Genomic DNA, 21,988 nt, shown 5'->3' with positions numbered 1-21,988 from the left:
CATTTAAATAGGGATACAGGTGGACCCATTGCAACAATGAGATGTACAAGTCGTTATGTCGAAAGCAAACTTTACAACTTTGGTGGGGGGTGGGCGGGGAGGATTGTGTGGGGGGGTGGGGGAGAAGGATGGAAAGGGGAAACAAAGGAGGAGGCTGCAATGCTTGATAAGAAATGTACTCATTATCTTGCCCATGTAATAGTAACCCCTCTGTACAGTATTTTCACAATAAAATTTTTTTTTCGGAGGGATTATTTGCCTAATATCCTTCTCAAAGTGTTTGCTATACAGAAAAATTGCTGATATTTGTATGTTGATTTTTAAGCCAAAACATTTTACAAAGTTTGTGAAAAGTATTTTTTGAAGGTATCAATGACTAAAATAAAAAAGAACCTCTACGTATATATTCCCATGTTTAATGCAGATGTGGAAAATACTGCTCAAAATACACAAGACAACTAGTGTGTACACATACACATGCACACACATGTATATTTAAAAATTGAGATTAAAAAAACATAAAAAGCTTGAAGTAAGCCAGGCCCAAAGAAACAAAGGTCCCATGGTTTCCCTTATTTGCAATAAGTAGCATATATTACTAGGACAAGCAGAAGAGGTCAAAAGCTATGAACATATGATCATATAAGATGATGTTAAGTGAAATGAACCACAAGATTGGGACACAAGTGGTTTTTTCTTTCTTGTTATTGTTTTTAACGTATTTATAATGTACTATGTGATTTTTTGTTTCTCTTGTATGTTCCTCCCTACGGTATAACCCCTGTTTTCACTGTATTGGATGTTGGTGCCCTGAACCTTGTATATACATTTTTCTAATTTGGGGGAGGGAAGAGAAATAACAAAATGCTGAAATAAGGATACAGGCTGAACTGTTGTAACAATGACAAGACACTATGTTGAAAAACGAACTTTACAACTTGGGTGGGGGTGGGGGGAAGTTGGGGAGTGGGGGAGGAAAGGGATGGTAAGGGAAAAACAAAGGAGGAGGTAACAATGCTCTATAGGAAAGGTACTCATTATCTTACTCGTGTAACTGTAACCCCTCTGTACAGTATCTTTACAATGAAAAACATAAAAAAATACATAAAAAATTTAAAAGCTGTTCACCAGGCTGGTGGCCAGGCCATAGCCCATCCTGGTGCCTTGTTACTCTGTCAACCCAAAGCGGGTAGCCAGACCCTGGATGACCTCTAGATCCCCACAGGCCCCAGTGAGGAGGCAAGCAAAAGCTAACAGGATGCTTTTTTTGAGTTCCCCTTAAGTGTTCTCTGAGTTTCTTTAGCACTAGTCTCTCAGCTTAGCAAAAGGCTGTTCCATTTTGCTGGAGGAGCCTCACAGCAATCACAGTGTTTGCCTGTCTCACCAGCCTGGCTCAGTCATACCTTTTTTCAAACATATAATAATTAATAATAATAATAATAATAGTATCAACATCTTGGCACCTTACTAACCTTAAGTCTAAAGCTGGGCAAAAGGAAAAACTGACAGTAATTAAAGCTACACACTTAATTGGTGCTGGTGATCCATGCCTGTAAGCCTAGCTACTGAGGAGATTGAGATCCTAAGATCAAGGTTCAAAGCAGGACCAGGCAGGAGACACTTATCTTTAATTAACCATAAGAAATGCAGGAAGTAAAGATGTAACTTAAGTGGTAGAACACCAGCCTTGAGTAGAAAAATTGATTAGATATTTGAGTTTAGAGAGCAGTAGCATGGAAAGAAAGCAAAATTAGTAGTACTAGAGGCACACTGGAAAAGAAAACTGTTCATAAATCTGTTCATAATTTGTATTTTTCTTCATTGCTCCATGTAATAAATTGATCACTCTTGAATAAAATTCATTGGAACTGTTGATATTTCCTGTGAACCAACTTTGTGTTATTTACTGTAGATAAAGCACTAAGTTACAAGTAAGTCTTCAAACAAGAAAGAAATTTTAACATTGATAAGCACTATAGAAAAAATAAAAAGAGTCAATATAATGGTGTGAATTGATTGGAGGTCATGGTGTTTATGGAGATTAAAAAATAATTTTAAATTCCTGACAGATTTGCTAATGTTAGGATGATAAAGAGAGTGAAAGACCAAGGAAGACTCTCATTTTTAACAAAAACAACTGAAATTAGTGGCTGGAATAGGCTGAATATAAAATATATATGTGTGTATATGAAATATACATATTTCACATATATTTATATATACATATGTACATATATTTCATACATATGCATATATACACATGTATACTTCATATATACATATATACATGCATATGCATACATATTTCACATACATACATATATATATACATTTCATATATATACATATGTGAAAATTTACAAGTTTTTAGAAAAAATGTATCAAAAAAAGTAATCTACCAAAGGGGCGAGGAATCACAGAAGAAATTTAAAAAAATTTCTAGGCAAATGAAACTGAGATTCAACATACGAAAACTTAGGAGAAACATAGTAAATGTCCTGTTAAAGAAGAAATGTATTCCCTTAACACAATAAAAATAAGAACTACTTCAAATTAACAAAGTTTACAATTTAAGGAAGAAGAAAAAATAGAATAAAATAAATCTAAAATTAGTAGAGGGAAAGAAATAAGATCAGATCAGAGACAAATGAAAATCAATAGGAAAAAAAACCTAAAGATGGCTCTTTAAAAGAATACATAAGTTTATCGGGCTTCAGCTTCCTAAAGGAAAAGCTGAGGACAGGAAAGAGTGATGGCCAGCTAAAATTACTGATTGGATGTAACAATGAACACATTATAGCTAGTACTACAGAAAAATTATAAGTGAGTACTGTGAGCAAGCTTGTGAAAATAAATTTGAAAAACTAGGTAAATGGATACACAAAAATACACAACATACTAAGATTGAATCCCCCAAAAAATAGAAATTCTAAGTATAACTACAATGAGTAATAGAATTGAATCACAAATCAAATAAAAGCCTTGGACCCAAGAGTAGTTCGACACGGTTTTAGACAAGGGTCCAACTTCATTTTTCTCCAATGTCTTTCTTCAGTATTATTGGAGAAAACACTGAACATTCTCTACTGAGTTATCTTTGTATCTTTGTCAAAAGTCATTAAAATATGCAAAGGTTTATTTCTGGGTTCTGTTGTATGTCATTAGTGTGCTTATCTGTGTTTATGACCCTGCATCAGTGCTGTGTTTGAATTAGGAGGTGTGAATGATCCAATTCTGTTCTGCTTTCTCAGGTTTGGTCTGATCATTCAGGGTCATTTGAAATTCCACATGAATCACAGGGGACTTCTACATATCTACAATATTATTGAGATTTGTATTCAATGCCATGGAACTTACTGCACATAAAAATAATTTAAATGACCAGGTACTGGTGACTCAAGCCTATAATCCTACTTATTCAGAAGACTGAGATCTGAGGATCATGGTTTGATTCCAGTGCATACAAGAATGTTTCTAAGCCTCTTGTCTCCAATTAATCACTAAAAAGCAGAAAGAACTCTGGTCCAAGGGGAAGAGCACTAAGTCTGATCTCAGAGATCATGTCTAGGCCTTGTTGCCAAGCCCCAGGACAAAAAAATGTAATTGCAAGTTTTATATGATATGTGTAATATTTAATATATTACTAAGGAAAATTAGACATATTTTAGTCCCTGGAACCTATGAATGCTATTTCTGATGTGAATATTTGTGCACTCAAACAATCCTGAGATGGAAATTGTATCCCCCAAGTTAATGTTGTGAAAAACTTTTGATCAATGCTCTTAGGAAAGAGTCCCAAAGAATTAGCTCACCCCTTCTACCATGTGAGAACACAGAATCTGGAAAAAGGCCCTCACTAAACAGAAAATCCATCAGGATCTTAATATTTTCCAGCCTGCAAAACTATGAAATTTCTGTTACTTTGAATCTATCCACTGTATGGTATTTTTGCCATAGTAACCTGAAGTCTGAATGGATGAAGACATTGAAGAAAGAAAGAGAAGGGAGGGAATGAATGAAGGAAGAAGGAATGAAGGAAAGAATTTGTAAATATTAGTTAAGGGTGATGGCAAACTACCTGGGGTTTTACAGTAGGTTCCTATATACAGTGATGCATAACTTTATAAGTGGGAGAATGAGACAGATTTGACATAGAAGAGTCAGTGTCTCCAGAAATAATGTGGCTATAAAGACACAGAAACAGATTTGGGATTTCTTGTCTATAAGGAATATATTTATTGTTGTTTTTAACATCCAAGTCCATGGCAGTTGTTAGAAAGCCACAGGCCAGTAACACCATAACACTACCCTAAAACATGGGTAGGGGTAAAAGGGAAGAATGCATTTTTATCCTAGACTTCTGATTTTGGGCTTCTTTTTTCTGAAGTGTCTACAAGACATTTGACATTGTAATCATATAAATGAATGATTTATAATATAGTCATGTAAAGGTAAGATGAGATTCCCTAGGAAGGTGAAAGTAAGAAGGTGAAAAAGCAAGAAGGCCTGAGCCCAATCCTTACCCAATGGGAATATGTGGAGACTACAAGGAGTTTGAGGGCTATCAACAGAGACCAAGAGGGCATTGGGTGAAGGAAAGGAGACAACAAAGAAGCTGTCTAATGAGCTAAGAAGATGTCAGTGGATATTAATGCTGCCTATAGGTCAAGTAACATGCTGGACCTTGGTGACTATTAATTTATCATCAAAGAAAGGATTGCTGACCTAAAAACAAAAAACAAACAAACAAAAAACTCAATGCCTGTTCAGGGAGACAGAAAACCAAGTTGGATTGGTTGAAAGAATAGAAGGTAAGGAAGTGCAGGCACATGGTGCTGCCCTGTTTGTAAAAGCAGCTGGTTGGTTTAGCTACATTAATCAATCTCTTAAAACATAAAAGTTGCTCCACTTGAAGCATCTGTATTCTTTTAGAGCTTGGAAGAAATAAAGCATATCCAAATTCAGTAGTCAATAATGTTATTAAATTAATGTATCATCTAGTGTTCATTGTCTTCAAAAATTTAATATTGGATCATTAAAACAATTGAATCTGGAATGATCTACTCCATTAAAACACATTTAAAAATCCATGATATGTAAAGCAGATCAGATTGATATATTGGTAATTACAAACTAGTAACTATATCATATAATAAAAGATTTCTTTAGAATCTTTTTCCTCAAATTTCCCTACTCCTAGAAAATAAATCCTTAAGAAATTCTAATTCAGTACAAGGCTAAACTGTTTTCTATATTGCAGGTAGAATTACTTAGGATAGATTGTTTTTCATTAAACAAATTTCCTAATGGGACATTTATTACTCACTTGAGGAACAGCAACAAAGATATAATTTTTCTGATGGAGAAAATTCATGAGGGCTTCCCCTCCCCACACCTCCGGTCATGGGGCATAAACTCCAGGCCTGGGCATTGTCTCTGAGCTTTTTGCCCAAGTATAGCAGTCTACCACTTGAGCTATAGCTCCACTTCCAGCTTTTCTTTTTTTTTTGGTACTTAACTGGAGCTAAGAATTTCACAGGCTTTCCTACCTGGGCTGGCTTCAAATTGCAATCCTCAGATCTCAGCCTCCTGAGTAGTTAGGAATATAGGCATGAGCCACTGATGCAAAGTTTCTTGGGGGCATTTTAAATAGGTAATTCATATATAGTGTTTAAATTCTGAGAGAATGTTTTCTCCTTTCTTTTATCTGATCATATTTGACACTGGCATCCCTGACTAGCTTGAAACTTTAATATATAAGCAAATATATTTGGATAAATAAGTATTTTCTTTAATGTATTTAAAATAATAATTAAAATAATACATGACAATGAGTAATTTGACAATAATTAAAGTTAATAAAATAGCCTATTCTCACTTTCTCACAAAAAATATTTAAAGGACACTTTCTTCATCAGTGAGGTGCAGAAATAAAGCATTTTCCCATTGTAAGTGAAGTGTCTTTAGTATATGATTTTTTTTTCATACCAGAAGAGTTCCTAATTCTTAAATAATCTTTTTCCCATAAACATACACATGCACTGACACATAGCATTAATATATTTATGCACATATACATGTATATGAACTGAATGGATTAATGAATTATATCCTGTATATGTATATACCTGAAATAAAATAGGCCGAAGTAATCTATGGAGTTGTTATGTTATAAGTTAATAATTTATACCTTCCCTTACATAAAAATCCAACATACTGATAGACCAGATTGCTTTTGCTCCTGATACATCATTGGGAGAGAAGGCAAGAAACACTTAGTCTCTATCAGTGTAGTAAGAGGTGCTTCCTTGGAAAGTCCAGGAAATGAAACAGGCTGAATTCCTCCCCTCATAAAACGCCCAGGCCATAGAATGGGAATCATACTTGAACTGTCTGTCTGTAACTCAGGTTACCTAAATAGCTATGTGCCGGCTTTTCTTCTACAACTTTGATGCTCCTTGCTCCCGCAGGTATCACCAACACTTCCACATAACCTGTAAGAGTTAAGAAAACATGAAGTTAATCTGGAGTTCTTATAAAGTCTTTTTTGCTTAATTGACTTACCTTTTTAAACTCTGGTTTTAGTTACAACCATAATAATTCAATGGCTATGAAATAAAAACTTTTATTATAAAAATTGTGAAGCTAGGGGCCTGTGGCTCACGCCTGTAATCCTAGTTACTCAGGAGGCTGAGTTGTGAGGATATAAGTTCAGTCCATGAGACTCTCATCTCCAATTAACCACCAGAAAACTGGAAGTGGTCTGTGGCTTAAGTGGTAGAGCGCTAGCCTTGAGCTGAAGAATTCAGGGACAGTGACCAGGCCGAGAGTTCAAGCCCTATGACTGACAAAAATAAAAAATAATAAAAAAAACTGTGAAGATTTCAAGTGAAGATGCTTCTTGGAAAGACATTGCAATTAGAGCTCCTTTGAGGATGAATAGGTAATTGAATTTTACATAGACAAGCTCTTTGAAATTGTGAGGAGAGGAAAAAATTTTAAAAAAGTAAACTGAAAAAAAACACAATAAATAAATCACAGAAACAAAATAAGTAAACTCTAGTGAAGAAGATGGGAAGAATGCAGTAAAAAAATTCAATATATAGCCTACAAAATTTAAGAAAAGTGATGGGTTGGAAGAGATAGGTGAGAATGTTGAAATGGAAGACTTTGATGAACACATTGTATACAAAAACAAGAAGATTTTCTTCGTTGTTTCTAATGTAAGATATGATTTCTTATTTTTTGTACTTTTTCCCCTATCGTTTATCCCCTGTTATCACTGTATTTGATTTTGATACCCTGGGTATAGTATATACATTTATCTGAATTAGTGAAGGGAAAGGGAACAACAAAGTGGTGAGAAAAAGGACAAAGGGCAAACCAATGCAACAGTGATCCTCACAAGACAATATGTTGGAAATGAACTGTACTACTTTGGGGGAGGAGAGAAACCGGGAAAAAATGAGGGAGGGGGTAACAAGTTTGACGAGAAATGTACTTACTACCTTATTTATATAACTGTAACTCCTCTGTACATCACCTTGACATAAAATTAAATTTTAAAAAACTGCTTTATTGAACGGCAATTCCTTTGTACAACTACTTAAAGATAATAAAAATATATTTTTTTAAATGTGAATTGTAGAAGAAGACAAATAACCTCGTTTTTCTCTGGGAACTTTTTCAAGTGAGAAATTGCAGGAAAAGAAGGAAACAACTAGAAAGAATACAGTGAGTGAGGGCCAATCCCTAAAGTAGGTTAAGCTTGGGAAAGAGAGTTCAAGTTTTCTATGGAGAGAGAAACAAAAAGTTTAGAAAATGGAGCTAGAGACAAGTGAATGTCAGAATAAAATCTAGTATCATCTCCCAGCTGTCAGGCTATCAGACAGCTAAATACAGGACATAATTTTTATGACAAAATTTTACAGTAGGGTTTAGGGATATAATATTTAAGATAAGATAAAGTGTAGTAAGATGAGAGAAAGTTCAAGAAAGAGGCGATCAATGTTTCATTTAACAAACAGCAGTGGAAGAGCAGGTGCCAATTTAAATAGTTATATTCTAAAATTGCACTAAAATAATATTCTTTTAGTATTTTATGTAGATCCATATATCTGATATAAGTCTGATTTAAAGCTTTTTAAAAAAGCACAAGAGCTAATTCCAACTTTGTCTTCTATTTACAAATTACTCAATTCTTCAAAAATATTTAGTTTTCTTATGTAGTAGGTAGCCCCAGATGGTGGGAAAGACTGAAATTAAAGGCATGTGATTTCTGCATCATAGTTTCCATTCAAGAATGCTGCTTATTTAATTAACCAATGGATGGGTGTCAGTGGTTCATGCTTGTAAAACTAGCTACTCAGGAAGCTGAGATCTATGATCAAAGATTGAAGCCAGCTCAGGCAGGAAAGTCTATGAGCCTCCTTAACCACCAAAAAACTGAAAGTGGGGCTGTGGCTCAAATTTAGAGGGAAAAAGCTTAAGGAAAAGCACTTAGGTCCTGAGTTCAAGCTTCAGTAAGAGCACACGTACACACACGTGAGCACACACACACACACACACACACACACACTCTAATCATTGGGTTGTCTGTTCTCTGTAATATCTAACTCCTCTCAGTAGTGCCAAATATAAAAGTGCTGTGATTTGGTTTTGTGAGCTTTGGAAGTGAAAATAGAAACAAATTAGGATTTTTTACATGGAAATAAAGTAAGATGGCATTTGCCCTCTATGAGTTTATAATGAAAAAGAAAAAGAAGGCATATATTATGTAAATATGAGTTAAATAAAACTGAAAAAGATGTTAGAAAGATAATATATAAAAATACCATTAATTCATTGCCAAAGAATGTAAACTAGGATATTCGTACTCATAATTTTGTATGAATTTAGACTTTTCACATTTGAAAACCAGTGATATTAGCAGAATCACAGTGATCCTGTAAAGAGAACAAGTGGTGTAAACCAAAGGATGCTTCAGCAAAAGGAGTAAATGGACAAACTGTCTCTGGAGAATGTGTTAAGGTTTAGATCAATACAGAAAAAGATCACTATATATAGAAGACTGCTAGAAAAATGGAGTGGGAAAGTGTTAACAGGGTGTCCCTGCTAAGTAGAGTTTAAATACATTCTCAGGAGAATAAATTTATCTATTTGAAGTTACTAATTTGATAAGGAACTTGTTAACTTGTAAGACTTCTAAACACCTAGAACTCTAGAGAAAGGTCAGGATATCCATGAGCTTTTGAAAAATTTCCCTACAGTAACTTAAATCATGAGTTAAAATAGCTATGGAGAAAATGAGAAAGAAGTCAAGAATATGAACTTTGTGATAGTCATAGACTTCTAAGGACAAGACAGAAACTGGGTAAGAATATAGGACTAAAAAGACATATTCATAAGAAAGGGAGATTTGCTTTCATTTGATATTGGGGTCAACTGCTTATTTAATTGTAATAGAGAAATGTATTGCATTCAGAAGGTGACTGCCAATCTTTGAGCAAATACATTCAGTGATGTGTTTGGAGAAAATACCAAATATCAGCATGGTAAGAAAAAAAGAGCAGCTAGGACAAAGCAGAGACAGTATGTGAATATTCTCATTTAAGATTCACAGAGGCTTAAAACTGTATTGTATATTACAGCAATACACCTATCAATCTTTATGTTATATCTTGGCCAATTCTATACTATATGGTTGGGATGGTTTATAGGACAAGAAGGTTAGACTGTCTAAAAAATGGGTAAGATGGAGAAAATATTGTACCCAGACATGTGAAGAGAGAAAACCATTGGCTGGAGGTTAGATATTTTGTAACAAAACTATGTAGCACAATTGAGAATGTACATTTTAAAAAACAGAAGAGTGGCTATTGACTAGCTTAGAAGTTGGAACAAGAAGGCCATGACACCATTGTCACAACTTCATGTTTTATACAACACACAAGTTTGTCTTGCACAAAGCTTCTTATTTTACACTCAGATATATTATTCTGAATAAGCCATCTTTAAAACTAGTAACAATGTTCTTGGTACTAATAATGAATAAATGCTACTTTAACAAGTACAACACACCATTCAGTAAAACCATTACGCTATATAAATTATTCTATTTAACTATAATGATACCATACAGGTCACAATCCCTCATATGAAATTATGGACGTTAGATTTTCAAATCGAGGATACTGAGTTGGTAAACTCTATTCAAATATACTGCCCCCCAAAATAATACCCCATAAAACTCTGAAATCTGAAATATTTTGATTCTAAGCTTTTTAAACAAGAGGTATTTATTAACCTATATCATATTTCTCATTTCACATGTGAAAGTAATGGCAAAGAAAAATATGTTGGGGGCTGGGAAGGTGGCTCAGTGGTAGAGTGCTTGCCTTGCATGCCTGAGGCCCTGGGTTCGATTCCTCAGCACCACATAAGCAGAAAGAAAAAAGCTGGCTATGGCTCAAGTGGTAGAGCACTAACCTTGAGCTGAAGAGCTGAGGGACAGCGCCCAGACCCAGAGTTCAGGCCCCACGACTGGACCCCTCCCCCCCCAAAAAGAAAAGAAAAATATGTTGTTGTTGTTTTTTCTTTGCTGGTCCTACAGCTTGAACTCAGGGAGTGATCCCTGAGCTTTTGTTTCTCAAGGCAGGTACTCTACCACTTTAGACACAGCTCCACTTTCAGTTTTTTCTTTCTTTCATTTTTTTTGTGGGCCCTAATTGAAGATAAGAGTCTCATGGACTGTCCTGTCCAGGCTGGCATCAAATCATAATCCTCAGATTTGGTCACCTGAATAGCTAGGGTTATAGGTGCAAGCCATTGGTGCCCAATGGAAAAAATATATTTTAAACACTAAACATCAGTAATTATCTCCACTAAGATTTGAACTCAGCTCTGATTCCACTATTCACTTCCTACTGTGACATACCACTATTATCTTAAATAATGGAATTGGTGAGCTTGTGTCTCCACGACTTCTGTAACAATCAACCAAGCGCTGTCAGAACACATCTTCCTAACATAATGAATTTTTAAAAAATAGTTTTATGATCTTTAGTTATAGAAAGTGTTATCCAAAAGAGAAGTTTTCAAATACAATGTGTCATGATCATTATCACCCCTTTCAACATTCTTACCTATCCCTCTCAATCCAGCTCTTCCCTTACTTTTCTTAATTTTTGCATTATTTATTGGATTTTCTTTTTCACTTAACAAAGTAGACTTTACCAAGAAAAACACATTTGATCCATTCTTTCTTCTTGGTAGGTACTATAACTATATAGTTTCTTAATTGCCCAAATATAGTTTACTTTTTAGTCCTCTGAGAAATTTTTGTTTGGCTAAGCATGTTATATTTAATATATAATAGATGTAACTTAGATACAAGAGAACTTCTCAAGTTTATGTCCTAGCTCCAACAAAAATCTAAACAGAACACAGGAACTGAAAACCAGCCACATTTGTCAGTATATAACATGTAGCAACATGCAGTGGGCATGACCAACTGCCTCTAAAAAGCCTGCAAATCCTTCAAGAAATTCTAGGAAGTTCATAACTATAGGGAAAAGATAGTCTCAAGATAAATGAATATAACATTCCTACAGCCAAAAGAACATGGAGCCCATTATAGAATTAATGACTCGAGCAACTTTCTTTTTGAAGTCCTAAATGATGAAATGATTCATGAAAAATTTAATTAACAGATAGTAGAAGAGTCACACAAAGCTGGTAATTGAAAAAAATGGTGTTGATGCTTTTTTTATTGTACTCAAAAATTTAGTGGGGAATGAAATATAAAGTTGTCACTGTGATCAGAGGTACACCATGTGTACACAAGTGTGATCATCATCTATGATGTGGCCATAAGGGATATGAAGAAAAGTTTGTTCAGGGATCACTCTGCAACAGAAGAGAACAGATGAACTACATGGTATCCAGGAATTCACCCAGTAAAGCTAAGAGAAAGTGGATAGGTCCACATTTTCAAAATGAGGTACTATGAGAGGCATGGCCAGATTGAGCAATTGTAAAAAATCGTTTTACTACAACTTAAAGAAAGAAGGGGACCTTGATGTAAAGTGAGGCTGCACAGACAGGGTCAACACACTGTGGAACATTTGATTTAAAGCCAAAGAATTCTTTCTTGGGAGCAATGTGGAAGAGTTGTGAGGAAAAAAAAAAAGACATCACCAGTTCTGAGGTTCCTAATATCTTAGGTACCTCACGTATTTTTCTAGTAACAAAACCCCTCAACATAACCCATGGACACTAAACCAAAAGTAGATTTTAAAGTGGAATAAAATAAAATAAAGGGAGTTCAATAAACACCACAGAGAAAACATGTATCCACATAACTGCAGCCAGAAGGTAAAACAACTGAATTGGGGGGGGGGGTAGTAGAATTTCAACTCAAAGCCTTGAATTTGCTAGGCAGACCCTCAACCACTTGTACTATCCCACTTCATGTCCCTCTCTTACATCTTTTGTTGTTGTTGTTTGATTTTTACCACATTATTTTACAGATTGCATCTCATCGATTTTTGTCTTAGACCACCATCCTATTATATACATTTCCCATGTAGTTGGGATTAAAGTGATGGTACATTGGTTTCTGCTTTATTGTTGAGAAGGAATTTCATTAACTTTTTGCCCAGGATGGCCAAATGAAATCCTCCTGATCTTCATTCTCTTCCGGGTTTTGCATTGCAACGGGAAACTCAAGTGTTATTACAATTAAGATAAAGATGTCGGTGTACTTATTTTTAATATACATTACACAGAATGAGACCAAGGGAGGATATTCTTAGGACAGGATCACAGGCTCAATAGCTATGTGCATCTGATCATATAAAATAATATTTATCTAAATGAACTCCAGGAAGTGGAAATAAGAGAGTCTTTTTTTATTTGTTCATGTTTTTGTCTTTTTAGTTCATTTTTCTGTCTTTGGGAGGGCAAGGAGGGCACAGAAATGGTGGTACAAAAGGTGAACAAATGCCACAGTAATACTCAGTAGACACTATGTTGAAAAGGAATTATACAACTTGTGTGTGGGGACCAGAGGGAAAAACTGGGAGAGAGCCAGGGAAGGGGTCACAATGATCAAAAAGAAACTGTAACCTCTCTGTATAACATCTTTAAAATAACAATAGAGATTTTTTTTCTTGCCAGTCCTGGGACTTAAACTCAGGGCCTGGGCACTGTCCCTGAGCTTATTTTACTCAAGGCTAGTGCTCTACCACTTGAGCCATACCACCACTTCTGGCCTTTTCTGTCGATATGGTACTGAAGAATTGAACCCAAGGCTTAATGCATAGTAGGCAAGTACTCTACCAGTCACATTCCCAGCCCTAGAGAAATTTTTAAAAAACCAAAAAAAAAATAAAGATGTCAGTGTTCAATATATATATTATATTCCCCACTAAACTGTTTACATTCTTATATTAACTATGCAAAATACTCTTCAAATTTTTATCTTTATGCTTCTTCTGCCTCTCAGATTTCATTTGTACTTCTACATTTAAATAAAAAAAGCTCTCTTATCACAGTGGCTATTAGAATTACACTTTTAGTTGAGTACATGTTTCAACTAAGTGTGTCTTTCTGAATAAGTGCCAATGGACTGCACGTTTTACACAACTTCGGAGACTGAGATTTATATTTGGGTTTTAGTCTAGGTCTTTGTTGTTTTGGGTGGTAAATTCTTAATCTCACTTATCTTTTATTCTGCTGAGCCTAGTGTCTCAATTTCTTTTTAAAGTACTCCATGTATAACAAACTCAGTTTTCTTAATTACTAAAACACAAATGGTTGTTCATTGCATTGTAACTGTGTATTTTAGTTATCAGGGTTTTAAATATTTTTTTAAGCAAGCAAACAGTTTAAAAATAGGAAAATGTATTAGTACTCTACAATCCTAGCTACCTGGGAGCTGAGATCTAAGCATTACAGTTCAGAGCTAGCCTGAGCATAAAAATCCAAGAGACTTTTATCACCAATTAACCAGCAAAAAAGCAGAACTGAAAGTGTAGTGCATGTGGTAGAGTAACAGCCACAAGTAAAATAGGCAAGTGAAATCTCAAGGCTCTGAGTTCAACCCCCCAGTATCAGCCCAAACACACACACACAAATAGCAAAATGCTAATACATGCAATGAAAACACATAAGTGATGGTGAATAGTTGTAAGTGATGATGCAATAGATACATGTCCAGGAAAGAGGTTCATGAAACCATGGACAAGGTTTGCTTCAGCATATAAAGCATATTGGTGGGCCATTAGTTGTAGGTGTAGCTGTCTTGTGAATCTGCTGAAGTTCACACTACATATTACTCATAGTCATCCACGCTCATAGCCCCTATCCAATATAGTCATAAAATTCATTGTGTATCCCATGAAATTTAGAAAATTGAGGAAAGGAATGTTTTTAGAGTATTGGGGAGAATGGTGAAAGACATGACATTGTTCAAGATGCATAACATTCATAAACTGCTGGTTGAATGGCAACCCCTTTGTACAACTAACAATAATGAAAACATATTAAAAGTAATAAGAGAGAATAATTCTTGTTATAATAGTCATTGCTTGTTTTTGAAATTTTCTGAATCCCCCTGCCTGATTTTGGTTTCCATCATGCTGTATCATTTTAGATATTCTGTTTCCAAATATTTGCTTCCTTAAATTTTAGAAATAAAAATAAGAAAATGGAGCCAAGGGGGTCGGAGGAAGATGGCAAAGAGAAGCTGGGGGCTAAGCAAGCTCTCCCATAGAAACCAGTGGAAAATCTATTCCAGTGGAAAATCTAAAGCTAGAGAGATACACCAAGTGTATTATCACGGCCAGAGAGGAAAAATTTAGGCAGCTTAGTTAAAGACACAGGGTCAAGCATCCTTCGTTGGAGGTGGCAGCAGCCACGGCAGCGGCTGCTGCCCCTGGCCAACATATTGACAGAGAGCCTGGGACAAAGGTGCCAGAGGTGGTACGTGAGCAGATTCTACACTGCCAGCAAGAACTGACAAGAAGCATAAATCTTCCTTCGGCTGGCCACAGACAGTTGCAGACCAAGGATGTGGACTGCTTGGAAACCGAAGGAAAACTGTGAGTACACACTCACTTCTTCCTCATGGAGCAGAGATGGGAAGGTAGCCCCACCCCACCACCAGGAAAAAAAACCCATCTTTGATGCTGACACAGACCCAGCAAGAGCAGCAAGTGTAACTCAGGCCCGGGAAGAAGACGTTGCAGCCTTCATTCCATTAATTGTAGAACTTTCTTTATACTTATATAATTTTTAAGTATTTCATAATTTTTTTAAATTTTTATATTATCTTTTTCTTTATCTCTCTTCTCCTTTTGTGCTATCCCTCCCATTTTTCTGAATCGCTCTCTTACTTTCCCTCCCTGCATTCCTCCAATCTTATTTTCTTCTCACAATTCTCCCCAAAACTATTAATTTCTTGTTCTGCTGACCCCTTCCTTGATTTTTCTTAGTCCATTGATACTGAGCTGTTTGTTGTTGAAGTAGATTGTATCTGTACCAATTTTGACTGGATGAAACAATCTGTGTAACTACAGGGCTCTGGTTGATGCTTGCCTTAAAATAGTGTTACAGCTCAGCCTCAGTTTGGCTATCATAGCCAAATGGGCAGAACAAGCAGAAACACAAGAAAAATGGCAAGTCCAGGTATTTCAATTCCCTCTGATGACAATCAGGCAAAAGAGCAGTCAATGAATAACCCAGAGGAGAGTTTACAAAATGCTCTACAAACTCTACTGGTAAACATGCTGAATAAAAAGTTTGAAAGCCTGCAAAGGTCTCACTGTATGATAGGGAAATGTGTGAGCATGATGAGGCTAACCAAAGTTTAATAGAGGAATATTGCAAGTATGATGAGGCTAACCGAAGATTAATACCAATTTGGAACTACCAAACACCTCTCAGTCCTAACTCTCAATATCAATGGATTTAACTCTCCAATTAAGTGACATTGACTAGCTGGATCAAAAAGCAAGATCCTTCTATCTGCTGCTGTCAAGAGACACACCTTGCCCACAAAAGCAAACATAATGAAAGTGAAAGGCTGGAATAAAATCTACCAAGCAAACAGCCCCATAAACAGGAAGGAGTTACAATCCTACTATCAGATAAAATAGCTTCAAATTAAAATTAGGAAGAAGAGATAAAGAATGTCATTACATATTAATTAAGGGATTTCTCCTTCAGGAGGATATTACAATTCTAAATATCTATTCACCACATAACAGAGCACCCAAATTTATCCAAGAAACAATATTTCCCTAAAATCACACATAGATCTAAAGACATTAAGTGTTGGGGACTTTAACACAACACAATCCCCGCTGGATATGTCAGCCTAGCAAAAGCTCAACAGAGAAACCTCAGACATAGATCAACTAGACTTAAAAGACATCTATCGAATATTTCACCCAGCAGCATCAGGATAAAAGTTCTTCTCAGCAGCACATGGAACATTTTCCAAAATAGACCACATTTTAGGTCACAAAGCAAACTTGTCCAAATTCAGAAACATTGAAGTTATGCCCTCCATTCTCTCAGATGACAAGGGAATAAAATGAGAACTCAACACCAAAACCCACCAAAGAAAATCCTATAACACGTGGAGGATGAATAACATACTGTTGAACAACCAGTGGGTCATAGAAGAGTTTAGAAAGGAATTTCAAATGTTCATGATATTTAACAAAAATGAACACATAAATTACCAGCTCCTCTTGGACACAGAAAAGGCAGTAGTCAGAGACAAGTTTATAGCTCTGAGTTCCTACATCAACAAATTGGAGAGATTGAAACCAACATTTAACAAGGTACCAGAAGCTCTTTAAAAATGAGCAACAAACTAAACTCCAATCCAGTAGATAGAAACAAATAATTAAAATTAAATCATAATTAAATGAGTTAGAGTCCAAAAACACCATAGAATCAACAAAACAAACAGTTGGTTCTTCGAAAAAAATTAACAAAATTGACAGACCCTTAGCAGATCTTATTAGAAAAAGAAGAGAACACACCCATATAAACAAACTCAGAGATGAGAATGGTAACATCACCACAGAAACAACCAAGATTCAGAACATTATAAGGGAATACTTTTCAAACTTTTATGCTAATAAGTTTGAGAATCTGGAAGAAATGGACAAATTTCTAGCAAATATTGACATTTCAAAACTAAATCACGATGAATTAAACCAATGTAACAGACCCATATCAAGCATCGAAAGAGAAACAGCATTACGAGACCTCAAGAAAAGCCCAGGACCAGATAGAGTTACAGCAGGATTCTACAAGGCCTTCAAAGCAGAACTCACACCAATACTCCTCCAACACTTCAGGGAAATCGAAAGTGAAAGTTCACTACCTAACTCCTATGAAGCCATCATAACCCTCATCCCAAAACCAGATAGGGACTCATCAAAGAAAGAGAACTATAGACCTATTTCATCGATGAACATTGATGCAAAACTTCTCAACAAAATTTTCGCCATTTGAATTCAAGAACTCATCAAAAAAATCATACACCATAATGAAACAGGACTCTTTTCAGGGATGCAAATCTGGTTCAATATATGGAAATCATGTAATATAATTCATCACATCAACAAGAGCACCGATAAGAACCACATGATTATCTTAATAGATGTAGAAAAAGCTTTGACAAGATCCAACACCCCTTTATGATAAAAGCTGTGGAAAAACTAGGAATTCATGGAACATTCCTCAATATAATAAAGACTGTGTATGACAAATCTACAGCCAGCATTAACTTAATGATGAAAAGCTAAAGCCATTTCATCTAAATTCAGGAATGAGACAAGGATGTCTAACCTCTCTACTTCTCTTCAATTTAGTATTAGAATGCCTAGCTAGAACAATAACACAAGATGCAAACATAAAGCGGATCCAAATAGGGAAAGATGAAGTAAAATTCTCCCTCTTTGCAGATAACATGATCTTGTATTTAAAAAACTTGAACTGATTGGAAACTTTGGCAAAGTAACAAGATACAAAACTAACGGTCAAAATCAATGACTTATCTGTACATCAATAATGAGAAGTGTGCATGGCTGAATCAGGAAAGCAACTCTTTTTGTAATAGCTCCACAAAAAATAAAATACCTAGGAGTTAAGTTAACAAAAGAAGTGAAGGATATCTATGATGAAAGCGTTAAAATCCTGAAAAAGAAATTAAAGCAGCACTAAGGAAGTAGAAAAACCTCCCATGGTCCTGGATGGAAACGATTAACATCATGAACATGGCAATACTTCCAAAGGCTATCTAGAAATTCAATGTGATACTTATCAATATACCAACCTCATTCTTCAGTGAAGTAGCAGAAACAATCCAGAAATTCTATGGAACCCAAATAGCAAAAACAATCCTTGGCACAAAGAACAGTGCTGGAGGAATATCAATACCAAACTTCAAACTCTACTACAAAGCCATAGTAATCAAAACAGTTTGGTACTGGCACAAGAACAGACCTCAGGAGCAGTGGAATAGAACTGAAGACCTAGAAATGAACCCACCAACCTATAGCCACCTAATCTTTGACAAAGGAGCTAAAAAATTAGAATGGAAGAAAGACATCCTTTTCAGTAAATGGTGCTGGAAAAACTGGTTAAACACCTATAGAAAACTAAAGCTAGATTCCCATATATCACCCTACACCAGAATCAACTCCAAATGGATCAAAGACCTTGTAGTCAAAGCAGACACCCTGAAAACATTATAGGAAGAACAGGGTGAACTCTAGGTCTCCTTGGCACAGGCTGAACTTTTCTTACTAAAGACCCAGAAACACAACAAATCAAAGAAAGATTGGACAAATGGGAATGCATGACACAGCAAGAACTCTAATAACAACAGGTGCTGGAGGGGATGTGGCCAAAAGGGAACACTACTGTATTCTTGGTGGGAGTGTAAACTTGTTCAACTACTTTGGAAAGCAGTATGGAGGTTCCTCAAAATACTCCACATAGAGCTCCCCTATGACCCAGCAATCCCACTTTTGGGAATTTACCCAAAGGACCACAAACAAGGCTATAATAAAGTTACCAGCACAACTACATTTATCACAGCATTGTTCACCATAACTAAGATATGGAACCAAACCAGATGCCCCTCAGTAGATGAATGGATCAAGAAAATGTGGTATTTATATACAATGGAAAAACTTGGAAAAAATGTTATTAAGTGAAGTAAGCCAGACTCAAAGGAACATAGGTCCCATGGTTTCCCTTATTTGAAGTAACTAGTACATGTCTAGAACTAGAAGAGTTCAAAAGGTATGTACATAAGACCATATAACATGATGCTAAGCAAAATGAACCCTATGATAGGGACACAAGGGGTTTTTATCTTTGTTGCTGTTCTTTTTAATGTATTTATAATGTATTATGTAATTTTTTTGTTTTTTTTGTATGTTCTTCTCCTATGGTACAACCAGTGTTGTCACTATATTTGATTCTGGTGTCCTGATTCTTGTATATACATTTTTCTAATTTGAGGAGGGGAAGGGAAATAACAAAATGCTGAAATAAGGATACAGGATGATCCATTGTAACAATGAGATGTACAAGACAGTATGTTGAAAAACTTTACAACTTTGCAGCGTGGGCGGGTAGGAGAGGGGAGGAAGGAGTTGGGGAGGTGGGGAGGAAAGGGATTGTAGGGGAAAAATAAAGGAGGGTATAACAATGCTCCATAGGAAATGGACTCATTACCTTGCTCATGTAGCTGTAACCTCTCTGTATAGTATCTTTATAATAAAAAAATATTTAAAAATGTGTCAAAAGAAAGAAAAATGGAAAAAAGAAAATGGAGCCAAGCACTGGTGGCTTACATTTGGAATCCTTACAACTCAGGAAGCTGTGATCTGAGGGTCATCATTTAAAGCTAGCCCAGCCAGGAAAGTTTGTGAGACACTAATCTCCATTTAACCACCCAAAAGCCAGAAGTTGTAGCTCAAGTGATAAAGTGTTAACTTGGGCAGAAAAAAGAAGCTCAGCGATAGTGTCCAGGCCCTGAGTTCAATCCCCAGGACCAGCTTACACACAAAAAAAGGAAAGAAGAAAAAAATGACATGCTTTGCATTAGAGGACAAGGTCTTTCAAAACCTGCTAATATGAGCCAATGCAAATTAAGAGTATTCCCGTGGCACTCTAACTTACTAAATGCAGAACAGATGACTTCATATTTCTGTCTTCAGTCCCATAGATTGTTTGTAAATCATTCAATACCCACTAAAAATGTCCTCAACAAAGCATGAGTGATCTCCAAGTCAATTTCATTGTATTCCTTGTCCTCCAAAGACAATAGGGGTCATTAATTATGAAAAACAAAGAATAATTACCTGCTCCTCTGGTGTGATTAAAATCCCCTTTAATAATCCTGCAAGACTTTCCATCACCATTGCATACTCCACAGTGGTCCTCCCTTGCCAGGGACCCTAATAATCCATCACAACCAACTTTCTGTAGGAAAAAAAATGGAAATTGTAAATCAAAATACTCTTTTGTTTTTGTAACTACTAATTTCATATTGACCTAATGTCCACAAACCAGACATATTTTATAGGTAAGCAAATGTGCTGGGTTCTATGGGGCAAATTCCTTCAGACATTAGAATACACAAAATGAACAAACTACAGGTTAGTGACAAAAGTAATGCTTAAAGTAAGCACTAAATGATAACCTAAAGTAATTGGGAGAAAAATAGTATCAAGAAAAAAGAAATGTACTAAATCCTAAAGAATAGCAATTTTATAGCTAATATAACATAATTGGCTTAATTATATTCTAGAGGGCACCATGTAAGTGGCTTTATGTGTGAAGAGATTGTAAATCTAGTGCCAAGTATTAAATATTAACTGAACTCTACTACAAACAAACTTTTTCATTCCACCTTCTTTGGTATCCAACACAAATTTAAGAGTTCTTCACCAAACAAGGAATATAAATAAATGAATATAAAATAGTTGAGGAGTTCACTTTTTCTCTTTCTTTTTCATTCTGTCTTTCCTTTCCTTTCCGCCCATCCTCCCTCTCATTCCTTCCTTTCTTCCTCCTTTCTTTCCTTCCCCTTTCTCTCTTTACTTTCTTTCTTTTTTCTGTAATTTTTCTTCTCTATTTTTCTCTATTTCTTTCTCCTCTCTCTCTCTCTCCCTCTCATTAGTGCAGGAACTGGTGCTTGAACTCAGAGTCTGGGTGTTGTCCCTTAGGGTTTTTTTTGAAATTATATCACTTGAATGGCCGCTCCACTTCCAACTTTTTGGCAGTTAAGTGGAGATGAGTCTCATGGACTTTTCTGCCAGGGCTAGTTTCAAGCCTCCACATCTCAGCCTCCTGAGTAGCTAGGATTATAGGCATGAATCATTATGCCGAGCAAAGGAGTTAATTTGTATATGCTGCCAGAAGATTTCAGTCAGTCACTAGGAATCTTTTAAGGCTGAATGCACTTATTCTTCTTTAGTATATATTTTTGCCATCCACTGATATTCATTTAGATACTATGATTGTTTTATCCAAGTTGCATATACACATAGAATAAATTATTTATATTGATCTGTCAGAAATAACCGGAAGGAATACGAATGGTTCTAAGCAAACAAAAAGATTTAGAGAGCTTAATATTCATTTATGATAAGTTCCAATTATTCTAACTCCTAAGTGTTAAGTAAATCAGAAACAAATACTAGTGGTGGTGGTGGTGTGGTTAGGTATGCAAATAAAGTACAGCAGTAGGATGGCCATTCTGAGAAAGTGAGAATCACATGACACCTCCACATTACAGCACCCCTTCCTTTATGCAAAAATGTCTATACTGATACAGGGATAGGGAAGTGATAGAAGAATGATCAGACAGTCCCAGTTTATCTTTGGATAAAAAAAAATAAGGCAACACAGGACATGTTAAAATGAAGTGAACACTAAATTGGAATCA

At 35.7% G+C, this 21,988-nt stretch overlaps 1 protein-coding gene across 1 annotated transcript in view; it reads right to left on the bottom strand.

The window, feature by feature from the left end:
* Adamts19 (ADAM metallopeptidase with thrombospondin type 1 motif, 19) overlaps positions 1-21,988 on the bottom strand; it is a 247,398-nt gene that overhangs the window by 60,558 nt on the left and 164,852 nt on the right. Inside the window, exons 14-15 of the mRNA XM_013025479.1 lie at positions 20,400-20,520; positions 6,414-6,494 (exon numbers count right to left, since the gene is read on the bottom strand). Coding sequence (XP_012880933.1) covers positions 6,414-6,494; positions 20,400-20,520 — 202 coding nt within the window. The remainder of the gene's footprint in view (positions 1-6,413; positions 6,495-20,399; positions 20,521-21,988) is intronic.

This window comes from Dipodomys ordii, unplaced genomic scaffold (assembly GCF_000151885.1).
Source record: "Dipodomys ordii isolate 6190 unplaced genomic scaffold, Dord_2.0 Scaffold85, whole genome shotgun sequence".
In the NCBI taxonomy this organism is placed as follows: Eukaryota; Metazoa; Chordata; class Mammalia; order Rodentia; family Heteromyidae; genus Dipodomys; species Dipodomys ordii.
The sequence above is the reverse complement of the archived record's forward strand: the minus strand, read 5'-3'. Positions and strand labels throughout refer to the sequence as shown.